This window comes from Tamandua tetradactyla, chromosome 1, assembly GCF_023851605.1.
Source record: "Tamandua tetradactyla isolate mTamTet1 chromosome 1, mTamTet1.pri, whole genome shotgun sequence".
NCBI classification, from domain to species: Eukaryota; Metazoa; Chordata; class Mammalia; order Pilosa; family Myrmecophagidae; genus Tamandua; species Tamandua tetradactyla.
This window is the reverse complement of record NC_135327.1, coordinates 119,982,003-120,003,230: the sequence shown is the minus strand read 5'-3', so window position 1 is coordinate 120,003,230 and position 21,228 is coordinate 119,982,003. Positions and strand designations below refer to the sequence as shown.

General features: G+C 37.7%; 1 protein-coding gene across 11 annotated transcripts in view; it reads left to right on the top strand.

The window, feature by feature from the left end:
• The window catches only part of DYNC1I1 (dynein cytoplasmic 1 intermediate chain 1), a 367,030-nt gene that overhangs the window by 87,424 nt on the left and 258,378 nt on the right, over positions 1 to 21,228 (top strand). For all 11 annotated transcript variants that reach the window (XM_077123359.1, XM_077123350.1, XM_077123387.1 and 8 more), the window contains 3 exons: positions 10,249 to 10,365; positions 17,216 to 17,330; positions 20,055 to 20,145. In XM_077123359.1, coding sequence (XP_076979474.1) covers positions 10,249 to 10,365; positions 17,216 to 17,330; positions 20,055 to 20,145 — 323 coding nt within the window. The remainder of the gene's footprint in view (positions 1 to 10,248; positions 10,366 to 17,215; positions 17,331 to 20,054; positions 20,146 to 21,228) is intronic.

The window sequence follows — 21,228 nt, the reverse complement described above, 5'->3', positions numbered from 1 at the left end:
TCAATATGGTTTTGATTTACATTTCTCTAATGGTTAATGATGTTGAGCATCTTTTCATGGGCTTTTTGACCATTTATATATCTTCTTTAGAGAAATATCTTTTCAAATCTTTTGCCCATTTTTTAATTGGGTTGTTTGCCTTTTTGTCACTGGGTTGTTGGATTTCTTTATATATTCTGGATATTAATCCCTTATTGCATATGTGGTTTTCAAACCCATTCTGTAGGTTTCTAATTTCGTAATGATGTCCTTTGATGCCCAAAACTTTTTAATTTTTATGAAATCCATTTCTCTCTTTTTTTCTTTTGTTCCTTGTGCTTTTGGTATAAAGTCTAAAAATCTGTTGCCTAATTCAAGGTCCTGAAGATGCTTTCCTATGTTTTCTTCTAGAAGTTTTGTAGTTTTGATTTTTATATTTAGGTCTTTATTTTAAATTAATTTTTGTATATGATATCAGGTAGGAGTCCATCTTTATTCTATTGGATATGGATATCCAGGTTTCCCAGCACCATTTGTTGAAGAAAATAGTCTTTCCTCACTGAGTGGACTTTGTACTCTTTTTAAAAATCAATTAGTCATATACTGTTTATTTCTGAACTCAATTTGATTCCATTGGTCTATATGTCTGTCTTTATTCCAGTACCGTAGTGTTTGATTCTTCCAGCTTTGTATAAATTTTTAAATTAGGAAGTGTGAGTCCTCCAACTTCATTATTCTTTTTCAATTTGGTTTTGTTTGTTCTGGACCCCTTACCCTTCCATATCAATTTCATGAGCAGCTTTTCCATTTCTGCAAAGAAGGCTGTTAGAATTTTGATTGGGGATGCATTGAATATGGAAATTGATTTGGGTAGAATTGACATCTTAATAATATTTAGTCTTCAACCTCTGAACATGTAATTCCTTCCTTTTATTGAGGTGATCTTTGATATATTTCCACATACAGGTTCTTTACATCCTTGGTTAAATGTATTCCTAGATATTTGATTCTCTCAGTTGTTACTGTAAATGAATTTTTGCTTAATGTTGTTCATTACTAGTGTATAAAGTACTACTGTTCTTTGGTTGTTGTTCTTGTACTCTGTCACTTTGTTGAATTCATTTTTTTTTTTTTAGCTCCCGTTGCTTTGTTGTGGGTTTTTCAGAATTTTCTGTATGTGGAATCATATCATCTGCAAATAGGGGAAGTTTACTCCTGCCTTTCCAATTTGAATGGTTTTTATTTCTTTTTCTTGTCTAATTGCTCTGGCTTGAGATCCCAGTATAATGATGAATAAGTGGTGACAGTGGACAGCCATGCCTAGTTCTGATCTTAGAGGGAAAGGTCCAGTTTTTCAGCACTGAGTATGAGATTAGCTGTAGGTTTTTCATATACACCGTTTATTATGTTGAGGAAGTTTCCTTCTATTCCTAATTCTTAAGTCAATTTTAATATTTGATATGGTAAATATTAATAGATATAACTTGCATAGACAAAACCTCTTTGCGCTCATTTACATTTTTACGAGTGTAAAGGGGTTCTCTGATGAAAGTAGTTGAGAAGTGCTGAACTGTAGTATAAGTGGACCAGGCCTGAGAACACTCCTATTTTGAGGTGGATGATTGTATTTTTAACTTTTTTTTCTTTGAGTATTGGTGGCATTAGAAATTTAGCAGATAACCCTCTGTTTTAGTCTGCCAAAGCTGCCAGAATGCAACACACCAGAGGTGGATCGGCTTTTAAAAGGGGATTTATTTAGTTAAAAATTTATAGTTCTTCAGAGGAAAGGCAGCTAACTTTCATCTGAGATTCTCTGTTACGCAGAGAGACAGCTGTGGGCCTTCTCTCCTGGCTTCTGGGTTTCAACTGCCTTCCCCAGGGCGATTTCTTTCTGCATCTCCAAATATCTGGGCTGAGCTGTGAGTGCTGAGATGAGGTATGCCGAGCTGCTTGGGCTGTGCTGCATTGAGCTCTCCTCTGACCTCTCTCTTTCAAGCCTCCAGCTAATTAAATTAAACATCACTCACTGTGGAAATTACAACCCTTAGCCAACTGCAGATGTAATCAGCTATAGATGAATTTCACATGCTAATGATTCAAATCCACAGTAGCAGAACTAGGCACCATCACCTGGCCAAGTTGACACCTGAAGCTAACTACCATACCCTCCTACATCTTTTGTGGGCCAACTCCGTCCTGCGACTCCTAGGACCTCCTTTTTGTAGGCTGTGAGATATTGCCTTGTTATTCTGTAAAAATGGGCTAATGGTTGTGATCAGTATCATCCCTTGGCCTCTCATCCAGATGGAAGGAGGTAACTGTAAGTTATAAGAAGCCAGGCAGTGAAATGAAGCTGTGTAAGATCAAATTTCTTACACATAACAAGTGGCAGATGAAAAGTTCAATAGCTGGATGGTGAAGAACTGTCAAAGGACAGTTGTCTTCAGGCAGGAAAAGGGGACTCGTTTGAGGATATTTTTTCAGTGCTCTTTGGCAACAGCTGGGCCATGAGTTAAACCTCCTAGGATTCTGAAGTTAAGTTTAAAACACATTTGCATATGCCAGCATTAGAAAAGGAATCCCAAACCGTTGCCAACTTAGACAACAGAAAGGAAATAGAGATCTATATTATTCAAACGCTAAGTCTTAGGAGTTTCTGGTACTCGGCAGCTGCATCAACAGAACTGAGCCCTTTGCTTCTCCTCTGTTAGACGTTTGGTTCGAAATAGGACCGACCATACCATTATGATACGAGCAGAGATGAAAGCAGAAGGTGAAAGTTCTCATTGTTCGATTCAGGAAAAACAAAATATTCTTTTCTCTATGAATGCGTGTGAACATGAGATGTATGAAGAAGATTCAAAGTAATGGGAAGGCAAGGCGAGGTGTGAAAATAACTTTTATTTTGTTTCCTTCCTCCTCAGTGTCTATATTTTTCTCCCTTATTTTTCTTTCTCCTGCTTCCCCCCATTCTTTCCTCTATTAATACTTTGGTTCATGAATCATTTCTGTATTGAACAGCAGGGCTGCCCCTGACCCTTCATGTTTTCCCAACTGGAGAAGAAGCCATTTCTCCCTATGCCTACCCAGGAAAGCTTGATATTTAATAACTATGTTCAATGGAAAAGATGAGAACTTTATTCCTATTAAATGAAATGACTACATTTAATTCTAAACTATTTTTTCCTTTGAGTCACACCTCTTTTCCCACATGCCTCACATTTTATGACCAAGTTGGATTGAGAAGTTCTTTCTATTCATTGGAAAGTGCTTTAGAACCTGTAGGAGTATGGTTTGGGTTTCCTCACTCTGGTTATTTTGCTTATTAAATCGTTAACATGCTGTACTGTTACTGTTTTTCTCACTTCAATACTTTATAAATGATTGCAGTGAACCTTCAGGTCTGACTTTGGCTGTTGAATTAGGGTGGAATTAGTGGTGGGGAAAGAGTGGTCAGGGTAAAATAATAGTGATATTAATAATAGTAGAAGAAGAGGAGGAGGAGGAAGGAGGAAGAAGAAAAGAAAGAAAAATAGGAGGAGGAGAAATAACTTTTGTTGGGTGTTTAACATTTGCCAGGCCCAATTCTGAGCTCTTTACTTATATTGACTCATATTTTTCGCTCAAAAGCTTAGTGGTTCCCTGGGGCCAGAGATGGGCTAAAGCAAAGGCTAACAGAACTGAAACATTTGGAAGGATGGATGGAGATGAATCACAGTGATGATGCTAAATAAGGGGAAAAGGCTAAACCAGGAACATGGGGAAATCAGAGGTGGGGGTTGAAATTTGAAGAATATTATGGGATGATGGTTGGTGTATGGAGTCCACAGTAAATGGAGTTCCTGTTTTGGACTTTGGGATATATATTGTTGGGAGGGGATAAGTTAAGGACAGGGTCAGAAAGAAAAGAGGTGAAATAGGATTGTTCTTGGTGATAGGAAAGCTGGAGGGTTTGCTGGAGAAGAAGAGCTCAGATGTGGGAAAACTAGGAGACACTAGCTGAACAGATGAAGGTGGGCTGTGGAGAAGCCATGAATGGAAAGGGAATTTCGAGTATGTTACCCTCTGTACATTGACTGGCTCTGGAATGAATGGAGCTGGGGTGAGACCGAGCTGGGACTGTGTGTAAGTGGAGGTGGGGTCAAGCTGGGAGTCTGCTGGTGGATGATAGCACATGATAATGATCAGACAGCGAGGAGCCCTATACCTATAAGTGGGTTTGATTTATCCACATGACATTCTTTCCATTTGTAAATGAATGAGACCAACTTCTTATGTGTGTGAATTAAGTGGGCAATAATTAGCAACAGGTAGCTCTGACTCTCATTTTCCTAGATTGAAATAAGAATTCATTTGCAGTGACCTTCACTAGCGACAGGAATCTCTATAACTCCTGTACCCCATGCTTTGCTCCTCCCTTTGCTTTGCTTGATAGGCAGAAATTTAGTAGGTCAAACGGGAAAGCCCATTGGGGCAGCCTGTGGAGTTCAGTGCTGACTCTGCATTCAATGCTGCTATTTAAGCCATTTCACTATGTGTAAAGGCTCATTCATTTATTATCATATGTACTTTCCAAGCCCTCTATGAGGCATTCTCTGGAGAATTCTTTTTCTCCTAGGGGGTGATGCTAAATGCCTATAGTGGAATAGATCCAAAAATCAGTAAGTGGAAGACACTCTGTAGTTGTGTCCTTAATATTGTAGTTTGATTACATTTTAAAAGTAAGCATATTATTTTAAATACCTCTACTCTTTTTTTAAGTTTTCTTGTTTATTTTTGAATTATTGACTCTATGACTAATAATACCATCTTAAATAACCAACATTCCTGATATATTTATCAATTGTAAGAGTGTTTGTTCTTTGTAGAAATTTACCAAAAATATATCTTACTTCCCACTTATGGGTGAAATTCTTTGTAAGAAAATCACGACAAATACAGGATGTTCTCATTACATGCTGTGCCCCTTAATGACTATAGTTTGTACCTGAAGTCCTTTAGATGGACTGGAGTAAGACACATAAAAGTTGGAGAAAAGTGGAAAAAAGGCATGGTTGGGTTTCCTAAGAAATTTCCACTACCTGCTGTCAGCATAGTATGACACAGCTAGTGCTTTAACAGTGATTTTCTGATCACGCATTTTATTTTTGACAAAAGAAAACTTTCAAACACCCAAGCTAGTGGTGTTGCCACAGGGCAGGAGTGTGTGTGCAGCTTCTCAGGTGGCTTCCAGAATTAGGTTCTTATTCTCTCTAGCCAGGAGTTTTAGCATTGCTGTTGAAATTATTAATAACCAGTATTTTAGTGATAAACTTTTTTTGCCAGTTCCATGGCTTTCCTTGGGGTTAAAAATAGAAGATCTAAAAACTGGGGTCTACATTCTTCATATTAACAATCAGTTGGAGCTGGGTAGAGCCGCCTCCTTTAGGCACAGCATTTGCTCTCGGGCTGACCTCAGTCACTGCTTCACTCCTTCATGATACCTGCTTGGCTACTATAAGACTTTGAATTTGTGGCTTTGAATTTAAACGGTCCTTTGTAGTTAGATGACTCCAAATTCTGTTCCACAGTCCCAGCCTCCCATCCAACTTCTCATCTATCTGCCGTATTTTATCTATGCAATCTTTCTGCCCAATATGTACCACTGACACCCAAATCATGATGAAATGAAAGGGGGTTCATCATTTCCTTCTTTGTCTCCTCTTCTCAATTTCACTGCCAATCTCTTTGTATTTTTGAAATTGAATTGTTACTGAATCTTTCTGTTTTCCTTCCACATCTAAAAGCTACCAAGAGGCACTTCTTCCTTCTTGGCCGTGTCATCTCCAGTTCACATCCTCTACATTCCTTCTACATTCAGCCTCCATCCCAATGAAGGTGCATTTGACCCAGATAGAGGTTGGCATCAGCCTTCCAGCAGCTTTCCTTATTTCTCATTTCTGCTCTTGTCCTGCAGGCAGGGACAAGAATAAACTTAAGCAAATTCCGTTTTTCATGTTGTCACTTTCCCTTTTGAAAAACTTCTGTGATTTCCCATCACATATTATGCCAAATATAGGTCACTTTTATGTTTTTTTAAAGCTTTTTCAGTTGCCTCCATGCATCTTACCAACTGAAGTTTTTATTTCTTGACTTGAATTAATCCGCATCTCTTGTATCCAACATGCTGGTTCCCTCTTCCATGGGCCTTTACACATCTGTGTCTTCCCTTCCTCTGCTAGTTCCTGACTTCATTCAATATCCTGTTCAAATTCCAGCTTTTCCTCAAAGCTTACCCTGTCATACTCCACCAGAACTTGATTATTATTTTGCACTGAATCTTTCTGAACTTGTGCGTTGGGAATGGGCAGTCAGACATAGACACGTTCAACTTTAGGTTAGGCCATGCAGTGGCTATGTGTTTTTGGGTGTTGGTGAGCTACTTGTATCTTAGCTGTGAAAAAGGCATTGATAATAATACCAGTCTCATTGGATTGCTGTGATTGAATGTAATAATGAATGAAAAGTGCCTGGCACTTGGTATGCACTCAATAATCAGTAAACCAGTGTCTCAGAGAACACCTTCAGCTACACCACATACCCACACACATGAGTTAAGCCTTGGAGAGTGCCCAGTACGTATTAAATGTGCAGACAATGTTTGTTGAAAATTGAAGACAGGGTGTGACCATAAATAGCAGAAGCTGATTATTGTGATCATGATTGTTAGTATTTAACACATCTTAGTGATCATCCTTTGAGCAGGAATGTATATTAGGAACACAGTACACTTCTAAACTGTGCATATTTGTCTACAAATGTTCTTAGAATGATTGAAGGTCTTTTGTTACTTTTTAAGGAAAATAACAGGAGGTTTGAGGATTTTTCATGTTTCCCAGCTTTTGTTTTGTTTTGGCCTTCTATTGCTCTGTCATATACTTAGGGATACATTTACATTTATCATATTTGTGTACAAATAATCTGAAAATATGACTACATGGCTACCTTTTTTTTAATTATTTTATGTTAGGGGTTTAGGTCAAAGACATATATCATCATTTACAACTGATGAGCGTCTGCTCCAAGCTTATTTTATTTAAAAATGTTCCTGGCAGCATAGCCATCACCATTACAGTCAAATTAAATCTTGTTTGAATAAATTTTCCCCAAAACTTGTCCCATGTAGTGGCATCTCCTATTTCATGTGCCCATAAGTACCATTGGCTTTGAAAATAAAAAGTACCAGCATAAGCTATATTGCATTCAATAAGCAAATGAAGGTTTATAGAAATAGGGTTGTATTGGAGATGAGATTAATTGTGACAGATCAGGAGGAGTTTAAAGAAAAAGAAGATTGGGTTCCTGGAGGGACATGGACGGCCAACTTTGACTCAGGAGGAAGTGGATGGCCTCAACGGACCTATCACAAGTAAAGAAATTGAATTAGTCATTCAAGGGCTTCCTAGGGAGAGGAGTCCAGGACCAGACGCCTTCACATGTGAATTCTATCAAGCATTCCGGAGGGAATTAGTACCAACTCTCCTCAAACTCTTCAAAAAAATCGGGGTGGAGGGAAAACTACCTAATTCATTTTACGAGGCCGGCATCGCCCTCGTGCCGAGACCAGGCAAAGATATTACAAAGAAAGAGGACTGCAGACCAATCTCTCTGATGAGTGTAGATGCAAGGATCCTCAATAGAATTCTGGCAGGTCGTATCCAACAACACATTGAAAGAATTATGCATCGTGGCCATGTGGGATTCATCCCAGGTATGCAAGGATGGTTCAACATAAGAAAATCAATTAATGTAGTGTACCATATCAACAAATCAAGGCAGAGGAATCACATGATCATCTTGATTGATGCAGAGAAGGCATTTGACAAGATTCAGCATCCTTTCCTGTTGAGGGCACTTCGAGGGATGGGAGTACAGGGGAACTTCCTTAAAATGATGGAGGGAGTGTGTGAAAAGCCCACGGCAAATATCATCCTCAATGGGGAAAAATTGAAAACTTTCCCCCTAAGATCAGGAACAAGACAAGGATGTCCACTATCACCACTATTATTCAACATTGTGTTGGAGGTTCTAGCCAGAGCAATTAGACAAGAAAAAGAAATACAAGGCATCAAAATTGGAAAGGAAGAAGTAAAACTATCACTGTTTGCAGACGATATGATACTATACGTCAAAAACCCGGAAAAATCCACAACAAAACTACTAGAGCTAATAAATGAGTACAGCAAAGTAGCAGGTTACAAGATCAACACTCAAAAATCTGTAGCATTTCTATACACTAGTAATGAACAAGCTGAGGGGGACATCAAGAAACGAATCCCATTTACAATTCCAACTAAAAGAATAAAATACCTAGGAATAAATTTAACTAAAGAGACAAAAAAGCTATACAAAGAAAACTACAAAAAACTGTTAAAAGAAATCACAGAAGACCTAAATAGATGGAAGGGCATACCGTGTTCATGGATTGGAAGACTAAATATAGTTAAGATGTCAACCCTACCTAAATTGATCTACAGATTCAATGCAATACCAATCAAAATCCCAACAACTTATTTTTCAGAAATAGAAAAACCAATAAGCAAATTTATCTGGAAGGGCAGGGTGCCCCGAATTGCTAAAAACATCTTGAGGAAAAAAAACGAAGCTGGAGGGCTCACGCTGCTGGACTTTAAGGCATATTATGAAGCCACAGTGGTCAAAACAGCATGGTATTGGCATAAAGATAGATATATCGACCAATGGAATCAAATAGAGTGCTCAGATATAGACCCTCTCATCTATGGACATTTGATCTTTGATAAGGCAGTCAAGCCAACTCACCTGGGACAGAACAGTCTCTTCAATAAATGGTGCCTAGAGAACTGGATATCCATATACAAAAGAATGAAAGAAGACCCATATCTCACACACTATACAAAAGTTAACTCAAAATGGATCAAAGATCTAAACATTAGGTCTAAGACCATAAAACAGTTAGAGGAAAATGTAGGGAGATATCTTATGAAACTTACAATTGGAGGCAGTTTTATGGACCTTAAACCTAAAGCAAGAGCACTGAAGAAGGAAATAAATAAATGGGAGCTCCTCAAAATTAAACACTTTTGTGCATCAAAGAACTTCATCAAGAAAGTAGAAAGACAGCCTACACAATGGGAGACAATATTTGGAAATGACATATCAGATAAAGGTCTAGTATCCAGAATTTATAAAGAGATTGTTCAACTTAACAACAAAAAGACAGCCAACCCAATTACAAAATGGGAAAAAGACTTGAACAGACACCTCTCAGAAGAGGAAATACAAATGGCCAAAAGGCACATGAAGAGATGCTCAATGTCCCTGGCCATTAGAGAAATGCAAATCAAAACCACAATGAGATATCATCTCACACCCACCAGAATGGCCATTATCAACAAAACAGAAAATGACAAGTGCTGGAGAGGATGTGGAGAAAGAGGCACACTTATCCACTGTTGGTGGGAATGTCAAATGGTACAACCACTGTGGAAGGCAGTTTGGCGGTTCCTCAAAAAGCTGAATATAGAATTGCCATACGACCCAGCAATACCATTGCTGGGTATCTACTCAAAGGACTTAAGGGCAAAGACACAAATGGACATTTGCACACCAATGTTTATGGCAGCATTATTTACAGTTGCAAAGAGATTGAAACAGCCAAAATGTCCATCAACAGACGAGTGGCTAAACAAACTGTGGTATATACATACGATGGAATATTATGCAGCTTTAAGACAGGATAAACTTATGAAGCATGCAATAACATGGATGGACCTAGAGAACATTATGCTGAGTGAGTCCAGCCAAAAACTAAAGGACAAATACTGTATGGTCCCACTGATGTGAACGGACATTCGAGAAAACATGATGGTGCTTCTTTTGTGATTCTTTTATTTACTTTTGTTTTATTCTCTTATTTATTTTTGGTTTTTTTGTTAAGAAATTTGTACAGAAAATGTGTTGCTTATTCTGAGTAAGTTGCTCTTTTTCTTCAGACCAGAATAGTTGATAACATTAATTTTCTTCAAATATTTATATATAAATAATAGGGAAGATTTTGAGTTAGACCAGATCTAATTTAATTTGTTTCTTTGCTTCTTCAACATAGGCTAAGTAATACAACCTGTTATTAACCAACAGTCACATTTTCAAGTTAGATTTCCTTTTGAGTGATTTTTTTACAATGATAATACAGTAAAATTATATATATATATAATATAATATGTTCATATTTCTTTCTTTTTCTCCAAGGAAACCAACATGTCTGACAAAAGTGACTTAAAAGCTGAGCTAGAGCGCAAAAAGCAGCGCTTAGCACAGATAAGAGAAGAGAAGAAGCGGAAGGAAGAGGAGAGGAAGAAGAAAGAGGTAAATACTGGTGTTGGGATGCTGTGAGGGGAAGAAAAATCACTTGATTCTGAGGGGCTCGTCAAACAGATATATAGAGCCTTCCTCAAAGAGTCCTTTCATGATTCCTGAATGAAACGCATGGATATCTACGCTTGCTGATATCTCACAGGAGTCAGGTCACTGCTGCCTGCTGTGCTCTGGCTAGTACCACCTAAAAGGCAGGTAGCATTTCGCCCAGAGGCTTCCAAACCTGGTGTTCACCTCAGACTTAACTCGAACCCTGAAGGTGGTCTGTGGGCTCTTCAGTGTTACCTTTTTGCCTCTCAGTTACCTATGCTTAACATGGGAATGCTAGTATACTTGCTTCGTGGATTGTGAGAATTAAATGAGTCAATCTTGTAAAGCACTTAGCAGTAACTAGAATATAATTAGTACTTAATAAGCATTAGCTTCTAAAAAAAGATTCTTAAAAACTACTAGCAAGGGCGGGCAACCGTGGCTCAGTGGTAGAGTTCTTGCCTGCCATGCTGGAGACCCAGGTTTGATTTCCGGTGCCTGACCATGTTAAAAAAAATAAATAAAAATACTACTACTGAGAGCAGTTTAGCAGAAACATAGAGACTGATGCCAGTGGATTCACACTATTTAGTTTTTTAGGGTAAATTAGAATCCTAGAACTGGTAAGGGAAAGCTGTATTACCCCTTTTGTGAGAGGGTGGATACTATAGAAGAGTCTTCTCTGTGGACATAGGATTTTGAAATGTTAGAGCTGGAAAATGTTTTAGAGACCTCCTTCAGGGCCCTCTTTATGCCATCAAAGCAACAGAACCCCAGAGGTGAAATGTAACCTGCCTGCCTTATAGACCCAGAATCCAGGACTCCTGATTCCCGACAGCTTTGCTGTTGTATCATGTCACATCATGTTTTCTTCCATGATCTGAATTCAACAGATAATTTATTTTTAATTCTCCAATTTATTATGCCAAGGTAAAGATAGCCCATGTCTCATTATAAAACCAGATGTCAAAGATATTTTTGAATCGTTTTCTAAGGAAAAAGCTTTATATAGTATGATCTTGTGGGTATAGAAAACCAGATCTGCTTCCCAACTTAGAATTTTTCTTTAAGGAAAAAGTAAACATATTTTGATGTCTTACAACCTAAATAAGTAATTTTTTCTGTAATATAAGGCTAGGCGTCCAAGGTAACAGATTTATAACAATTATTGTTTTCCAACAAAGTAAAATATAATTGCAGTTGCATTTTAGCCTTTTTAGCATCTTGGATCTCTCAGTACCATTACACTTTGATTGATGTGATAGTTTATTCGTCCTTGACAGTGTACATATAATGTTTTTCACTTGGAGATCTTTGTTGTTACATAGGCCGTTTTTGAGTGAAGTAGAGGTGAGAACTGACAAAGAATGGCTATTCATTTCATGCAAAGCCAAAAAGCATTAAGTTATTATGTTCCCTTTCCTTCCAGTGTCAACACTGCTGTAGCTTTAAAGCACCTGCTATCCTTTCCTAATAACCAGTTTCTTTTTAAACTGACATTCTAATGTCCAACTTGAATTTCATAGAAATACCACAAAATGTGATATGATATGGCAAATCAGTTTTCCAAATGACGCTGTCTGCTTCATCTTTTTCATTTTACACATTTTGGGGGAAATTACAGGCCCACGAGGCCGATAGAAGCAGCCCACCCCCCTTGCTTCTACTGCGGCAGTTTTGTCTGATAGAGATTTACCATGTTACGGAGCAGAAGCAGGCCTGGAGGAGCAGGTGGGGGTGCCACCGAGGGTGTGAAACACCTGGACTCTAGATTCTTCTTGGTTTTGACATAGTGCTAGAATTAAAGTCACGTAAAATCTTCGTTTCCGCATCTCTAAATTGATGGACTGTCTTAAGTTTATCGTTACCAAACCCTGCCCCCACAGACTTGACTAGGATAGCTACGTAAGAATCACATGGCAACACAGAGTCCTGCTCTGCAGTCCTCAAAGTTCATGACTCGAAAAATCCAAATTGCTGCCAGATTTTGAATTCCACTGGACTGCATAATCTTTAAGGTCTGTATTGGCTTTATTGGCTTTAAATCCTCTCCCTCCATACCCCTCCCAACCATAAATATCTTTCATCTGTTCAGTTTATGCACCTTTGACAGACCCTGATGACTTGGTTTGTTCTGAGTAGCTGATGCTGTAGGACAGAAGACAGCAAATAAACCCAGTGGTTAAGGATGTAGGCTGTTGAACATGGCTGAAAACCTAGTTCTGCCCTTCACAGAATGGCCTGAGTGGGTATGGAAGCTCTCTGAACCTTACTTCTTGCTGTGTAAAATGGATAGAATAGTGGTGCCTTCCTCGCAGAGTTCTGTGAAGATTCAAGGAGATAATGGGCAACAGTGAAAGACAGAGGAAATGGTCAGTAAAAACAGCTGCTATTCTGCTTCTGAAATAAGTTACCAGAGCAGGAGACCTGGAAACCCATAAAATTGTCAAGATCACTTCTTGTAAAGTCATTTTTTCCAGAAATATGCCATTGTTTTAGGAGGAGCTTGTGATTCTTGACCCCTAGTTTCATGGACATTTCGTAGCTGAAAGAAATCTGGCAGTAATCTAACCTGGTCACTTATTTTTCAGATGAAGCAGCTGGGCCTCAGATATCTATGTCTTAGAAATAGCTCCCCTCCCCCTTTATCTCCACTCTCACGTACAGCATCATCATCCAACCAGTTGTCCAAATCAGAAATCTGGGGTCATTTTTTCCCCCACTCCCTACCTCAACTTATGGTAATCATTAGGTTCTGGATGTTAACAACCTTCTCTTTTCTCCCCATTTCCTTTCTCCCTCAAATTCACATTGTAGCCGTATTTACCTACTTGCATGTCCCCTGATGGGTCACTGTCTTTCTCTGGACAGGGAGTTTGTGAACAGTTATTTTCCCTCTGCTTTGATTTTTCTGCTCTCCCTGAAGTGCTTCACCTGGCTGTTAACTGTATACCTTTCAGGTCTCATTACAAAGGTCGCTCCCTCCAGAGAGCTTTCTCTAATGGATTTCGCTACCCCTGACAAAATTTGTTTGCTCTTATCAGACCATTTAGCACAGAGCATTATATCTACATCTTCACTTATCTTTCTCTCCCAACAGAGTATAAGCTTTCAAGGGTAGGGCTGTGTTTTGAACCACTGAGTCACTGTTTAGCACAGAGGCTGCATAGTAGGCCTTCAGTAAAGCCTTGTGGAATGAATAAATGAATGCGTGAATAAATAAACACAAAGCAGTTAAGGACAGGTCTGAGATGTTAGTCGGATATTAGTCCTTCCAAGCATCTGCAGTTCTTTTCTGCAAAGTTCTTTGGAAGCTTCTCATCCTGAATCTATAGGATGCTCCAGTTGAATGGCCACTGTCGCTGACCCCCAAGTTAAAGATTTTATAGTTTTTCTGTTATTTATGGATGGAAATAACCTCAAATTTACAGGCTTGATTTTTATAAACTCTCCTTGAGCTCATATTTTACATAAAATATACAAATTTAGAATAAATAAGAAAGAAAATTCCCTTTAATTCTAACCTCAGTGACTTTATTTTTGCCATGAATCTGAAAGTGAGTATGAATTAGGACCACCCAGGTTGATTGTCTCCACAGAATCCCGAAAACTGTGTACATGTTGTATAAAATTACCACTCTCTGCTTCTTTGGATGTCAACTGCTTTCTTGGTTGTGGTATTATAGATTAAATCTGATTTTAAAATAAATATTGTGGCCAGCATTTATGACACAGGCCTAATTTCATGAAAAATTGGCTTTAACACAATGAGGTATGTTTAATGGGGCCACCCTGTAGTTTTGTCCCGCTCTTGGCCTTGTGCCGATGGCTGGCAGGTAGGGTGGGGAGGGGTTTCCTGGCCAGTCCTCACCTTCTCCTCCAATAAACATGGAACTGTCTCTGGAAAAGGGATTGATGATTCTCGGCTGACGATGTTTTTTTCCTTGATTATCCTCTCTAGGTCACAGCTGTGATTACTGCTCATAAACAGAAATATCACTTGCTGGGAAAGGCACCTTGAGTATTTTTAATAACTAGTACTGTGAAATCACTCCTTGTTGAGTCATTAACGCATAATAGGATTTGGTAGTATTTACATGGGAAGATATCACAAGTTTCGTGACTAGGGCATTTGGGATAATTGTATTGGAAGAAGTAACACGCTGTTCAATTTAAAGTGCTAATTGGTAACAGATAAGGACTGTCTTTATTCCCAATAAGCCCCAGTTACCTAATTTATCATTTTTCATGGTCATCTTCGAGTGGTGATAGCTTTCCTATGCTCTTGTTATATCTAGAGGACATTTATGATTATTTACATATTTCCTGTATTGTGCATTTCCTTAAGAATTAGCAAGAAGGAAGGCAGAGAATAAGTTGCCCGGGCATCTTCTATTACGAAAGTGAAATTTTGGAGGTGGAGTTCAGGAATGTTATTATTGTACCATATAGGCTTATGCTTGTTGACATGTGATTTTTACTCTCTGATATGTTTCTTGAGCACTTAAAGTTAAAATTCAAATAATTCTTTAAAAAAAACGACAGATCCTGTCTATGCCTTTCTGCATAGGACATACATGACAGGAAGTTTTCAATAACATGCCCTAAATTTATTCAAGAGGAAAAGATTACGCTTTTTTTTTTTTTCTGTGTACTCTATGTAAGTTCCATTAGGACTTTTCAGTTTCATTAGCACTAGCTCCCAATAAGTATCTCTTGTCCTTTGTTAAGAGTTTTTCTTGAAAGAATGAATGAAGGTTAAGTATTTTTTTGTTGCTAGAATGTAGAAATGGCTTTGTTTTGAGCTCCAGGTCACTGCAAGTCTGGAAGACTAGTAATGAGACTGTAAAGGGAATTCTGAATTGGGTACAGTTGGTGGAAATTTTGCCTGAGTGATGTCTGATTCTATGATTTTATAACTGTAGAATAATGACTACCCTTTAAAGGCATTTATTAATTACTTCAACACATTTTTCCACCGAGCCCCTACCAAACACTGAGTAGCTATATGTGAAGATATGGCAGTGAACAAAATCATCACGAATCTGCTCTCAGGGAAGCATCTTAATTCTTCACTCTAGTGCCACCCGATGTCATATGAGGCTCCTAAGATGCACTTTGCTTAGCTTACAATTTTTACTTCTATTTCAGTAGTTGCTGGGATAATTCCCTTTCTTTCCCCTTCTTTCCTGCCTTCCTTCTTTTTATTTTACACAAGTGAATGTTGACATAGATTCTCACTCTGTGAAAACATTTCTCATCACCATTGGATCTTTGCCTCTGTTGTACACATAAACTTTGAAACTCACTTCAGTAGTCTAAATGCTAAAATTGGAATAGAACTTGAACCCTTGATATTGTCACTGATGGAGACTAAAGTACCTTTTGAGCATTTTATGTTCCACAAGAGTGCTTGAAATCCTCTAGTACTCTCTTTAGCCCTTAGTGGTCTCCAAAATGGCACTCTTTCCTCTAATGACAAATGGACCTCAAAATGTGGGTGTATTTCTAGCCCAAGGAGAAAAATAACGAGCGTTGCACCTAGTACCACATGCAAAGATGAACTTAGCTCATAATCACTGTTACGTCTGGAAGTAAGTCAAAAGTTACATGAACTCTTTCTGCTGTAGATGCCATGACATAAAACATGCCTCACCGTTTTGAATTGTGCTCTGCACACCTGAGTGAGATAATGTGCCTGTTAGGGCGCCCACCTTGCCCATGTGGGGGGAGGGGTGGCTGAAAACCGGATGACTGGTTGTTTTTTGACGTGCTTTAAAACAGCTTCACTTCTGAAGCTCACGAAGCTCGGTTGTGAGGCAGTTATGCAGCAGATATGATGTTATCACATTTCAGAGGTGAAGCACATACCTTTGTCTAGAGTAATGACTGTGTTATGAAAGAGAAAAGAGACCTGAAATTTTTAAGTTCCTGCCAGAATCTTACCACTGACCTTCCTTAATCTGTAATTTAATGTCATCCTCCTGAAAAAGAAAAATGGGCATAGGATCTGACAAATAAGATGCCCACAGATGATGTGTTTTTTAGACAGAATTCATAAAAGGAACTTCTTTTAAAGTGACATTTTGTACTATCTCTTTCTATACAATATTGTTCTCCTCTGAGTTAGTTTGCATAATGGAAGCCTATGGAAATCAGAATGAAATAACAATACTTACATCAGTATTTTTCCCAAACCTTAATAAACACTTTAGCCTTGTTTATTTTAAACCATGATAAGCCTATACTACTTGGTAGTAACTTAACTACATGGTAAGCTTATACTACAAATACAATAGTATTAGTAGTATTTTATAGTTACAGATGTTCATAGAAATTTTGCTTTTTAACCAGATTCCAATAATTCCTTGTTTGCACAGTCCCAGCATTAAACATGGGACATGGCTGTTACAACCACATATGCATCAAGGACTGACAGTTTGCAATTCCAGAAGGGAAAAGGCAGTCTGAAACAGCAGACAGAATTAAAAAAAATCTATATCCCTAGTCAGAAATACTTTGCCCTGATGATTTCTTCCAAAACCTGTGAGAGGAACTTTCATACCCTGTAATCAAGGTAGGGAAACACCTTCAGCAAAAGAGAAAGCACTGGGTCCATTGTTAAATGGAGAAGTTACGTGCTTGTGGGTCTTTTTTTTTTCTTTGTCAGCCTTTATAAACATGATTATTTCTATTTAAGGCTTTTGCCTGGTCTTCACGGCATTTATCATTTCCAGTTTCAGCCAAGGAAAGCACACTTGTCGCTACGTTTTTAACTTTTTTAAGTGACATTTATTATTATCTTTTCTAGGCTGATATGCAGCAGAAGAAAGAGCCAGCCCAGGACGACTCTGACCTGGATCGCAAACGACGGGAGACAGAGGCTCTGCTGCAGAGCATTGGAATTTCGCCGGAGCCGCCTTTAGGTACTTGGCAGGGCTTCCTGTTACTATTTCCTACACTTTGACTTATATGGGGTATACCATGTCCAGCATTTATGGTTCTTTTAAGTGTTTAGCTTTATTGCTTTTATTTTCTTTTTTTAAGAAATTATGTGGCTTATGATTCGGGTGCATGTATTTTTGGAAATGAGAGGCTGAAAGGAATGGGAGGAAAGGCGGTAGAGTCTAAATTTGCTGCTTATTGACTGATTTTATGGTCAGCCTTCCCTGCTGGGTTATTATGAGATTTTATACCTCTTAAATGAGTTGACACATGGTAAATGCAAACGATTTTGGGATTTAAAAATTAGATTGTTCTTCATTTCTGTTGCTTAATCCCAATCTCTCTTTTCCTGTCGAAGTGCTATGAATGTGGTTATGAATTTCATAACATTTATAGGCAGTTATTCCAAGATAAAACATAGTGATCATGAGGAAATTGGAAGGAAACGCTAAAATGCCGACAGATTAGCAGCTAATTAACAAGTTTAAATTTACTTGACTGTATTGTACATCTTGGTTTCATTGCTTCTGGCATTTTCACTGCAAGACCCCTCCTCCAACTCATTCATCCCTAGTTAATTGCCCATGACCCCATTTTATCACCAGGGTTTGGATGTTGAACTATTTGTTTTATTTGTGTTGAAAGTAACATGTACATAATGTATGTACTCTGTTGCCTAACTATGTATGTCTCACGTGATAAATTATTTTATTTTTAATTTATTCATTTGCTTTCTGTACATTTAAGAGTAACCTGAGGTGTCTGTAAAACTACATGGTATCCAATTAGTAGAAAATCCTTTTAATGACACATACAAATAAATGAAATATCTGGACTTCTTTTTAAAATGGTTTATTTTTTTAATTTTCTCATTGGCTTTTATATAAAAATAAATTTTCATTTATTTCCATAGTTCTTTAAAAGATAAAAAAAGAATAGAAATTAATCCATGCTCAACAAAATGGCAAATGTTTATATTAGTATGAATAATAAGAAGAGCAATATCCAATAAGCCTATAAGTTAATAAGTTTTGATGATGTAATTGAATATATATGCCCAAAATTAAAGTACCATTTAAGAGCATTTTATAATCAGCCTTAATCTGTAGCAAATTAAATCATGGCCAGAAATGTTATGTCTAACAATGACATAATAAGTCTCAGTAAGATGTGAGTTATTCTGTTAAGCTTCTTTACACTATGGAAGATGTAATCTATGGATATTTGGCTAATGGACCTTCTCTGAGAAGAAGTACAAACTTCTTGTAGTTAGCTGAAATGCAAAATAATTTAGATGCTTTGCCATTAATTATATTTGTCTTTGAAATCTTGTTGTAGTGTGAGCATCAATTAAAGCAAAAAAGGAGTGTGTCCTTTTCTCCTCTATCCTACACAAAACTGGTGATTAAACTTTAAGAAGCAAACAGTTGAACCATGGTTAAATAAACCGTGGCCAAAATTCTGAAATATCCAAGCCTCCCTGCCAAGTGGCCCTAGCAAAGGTGGACCCACTTTTTATTTTTCATCCATCTTACTGACTTACCCTCTGACTTATCGCAGAGGGTAATCAGTGAATTAATTGTGGGGCCACTTGAAAATTCCTAGTTTCTTGACAGATCTGCCATTGTATTATAGGATTTGAACAAAATAGTTAAACCCTTTACCGTATTAAATAAATAAAAGGAAATTGCACATGATTGAAACCAAATGGGAATCTACACTTATGTATTGAAGTTTCTTTCTGCCCATATGGTTTCTTTGGCATGTGTGACGCTGAGAACCCGTTGAATTCATCTGGCCTGGAGCCTTCTTGGCTATTTGGTGCAGCTTCTATCTGAAGGACATTTGGCTTGTATCTGAAGGATAGCAGAAAAACATTTGCATTTTCTTTAACCTTTTTCTTTTATTATCCTTGCTCTCACCTTGATCTCTGAACTTGCTTCTCTTGTCTTTACAATGGCAGTTTACTTGCACATGGCAGGGTCTTTTGGAGCTGTGGGAGGTAAAGGAAAACAAGTCCCAGGCACAATAACAGTACGAAAGGATGAAACTATTAATTAAATGTAAAAATACAACAGCCTGGCATTTTCTTTTGTTTTGAAACAGATTTTTAAATTACCAGGTTCAACATTTTTCCTTTCTCTATGTGTCATTTATTCCCTCTTAGCAAATGCAGATTGTATTCCCTGCAAAATAGATTTCCCTCGAAATGTAGATATACAACTGACTTTTCTAACTCCCCTTGACCATTTAAACTTATTCATATTTTAAAGTTTTCATATTTTAAAGTTTTATAGACACCCTGCTTTATTTCCTAATAGGTCACATCTGTACTAACAAAATAAAGTAAAGAATTATAATTATCTGGATAGTTTATACTAGAGAGATATTTGGCTTGAATTATCTGGATAACTATTTTGATTCTCTACTTTACTTTGCTAGGGTGGACATGGCCTTAGATTCCTTTAATTAATCCTGTCTTAATTCATTTCAAATTTTCATTTCTAAAATATGAAAAATTCACTTGACTTTCTTCCTTTTCTTTCCTTTTTTTTTTTTTTTTTTTCCTTATCCCATCTCAATTTCTCCTGGTCATACAACCACTTTAATTTGGGTCCATTTGTTTTGATTTATCTGACACTGCTCTTCACCAGTGCAGTCGCTGCATTTTTTAACATGGGATACCTGTTATTTTCATTATTTAGTCCCAACCCCTATGTCTCCCTCCTCGAAATCAGTGAGCACTCCCAGTGAAGCTGGAAGCCAGGACTCAGGCGATCTGGGACCATTAACAAGGTAAGAATTGTCTCTTTACAAAGACTATGACAGGATGTCAATAATACAAAAAGTAAAAATGTAAAAAACCATGCTGCTGTGTCCTCAGTACACTGTTAAATGTGCGTGCATATGCATATATACTCAGTTTGATGTTTATATTTATGGTGGCTTGCTATTTTTAGTGATAAAGCATTCACTTTGAACTTTTGTCCTTCTTGAGTGGACCAATTTAGCACTGTGTGTCTGATCTAACAGATAAAAACACATCCATTGGCATAGGCCGAAAAGAAATCAGGAAAGGGCCAAAGAAAACTGAATATATGCTGCTTGTTTTCCCTGAGACTCTTTGTGAATAGAGCACTGAGATGCTCTAATCCTAAATTTAATTTTTGTCTCATTTATTTGCCCAATAGAAATGATTGATTTGAGAGCTCAGTCTACAAAGTGTTTATTATTACTGTTATTTTTATCATCATCATCTTCAACATCACCATCATCATCATCATGAGGGCTGACTGCTTCTGTTTAGTGAATTGTCACATTTTTATTACACTACGTGCATTTTCAGAAGATGCAGGTTAATGCCTCTTCTGAAAATGGATGTAGACATTCTCTAATTTTATCATGAAGGGGTATCTGAAAGGTGAAGGTGTAAAAAGAGGAAAGGAGAATGTTTATTAATATGGACAGTCATAATAACTTTCTTAAGCCAGTCGCCTTCAGCAGGATTCCTGCCAGCAGGTGTCACAGGCAGCTGATGGGCATGAGTGCGGGGTGGGGACCTGTGGCAACTGGATACCAGCCACCCAATTTACAAGGTCAGACAGCCTCCTCACAGCTCCGGCAGCTTGAGCTTATGGGGGAATATGGGTCCCCTTTGTTCACATCTTCCAATTTTTAATGAAAAGCTAGAAATTCGGATATTTATGCAGAAACCACCTAAATTTTAAATGTTGATGATTTTCTGTTGAAAGCTGTTGTGGTCCAGATTTGCCTTGTAGGCTGCTGGTTTGCGATTTCTTGCCCGACTCTTAATTTTTAAAAATCATGAAATACGTTTTAAAAGCTTCAAATAAAAGAAGAAAAATTCACCCACAGCAC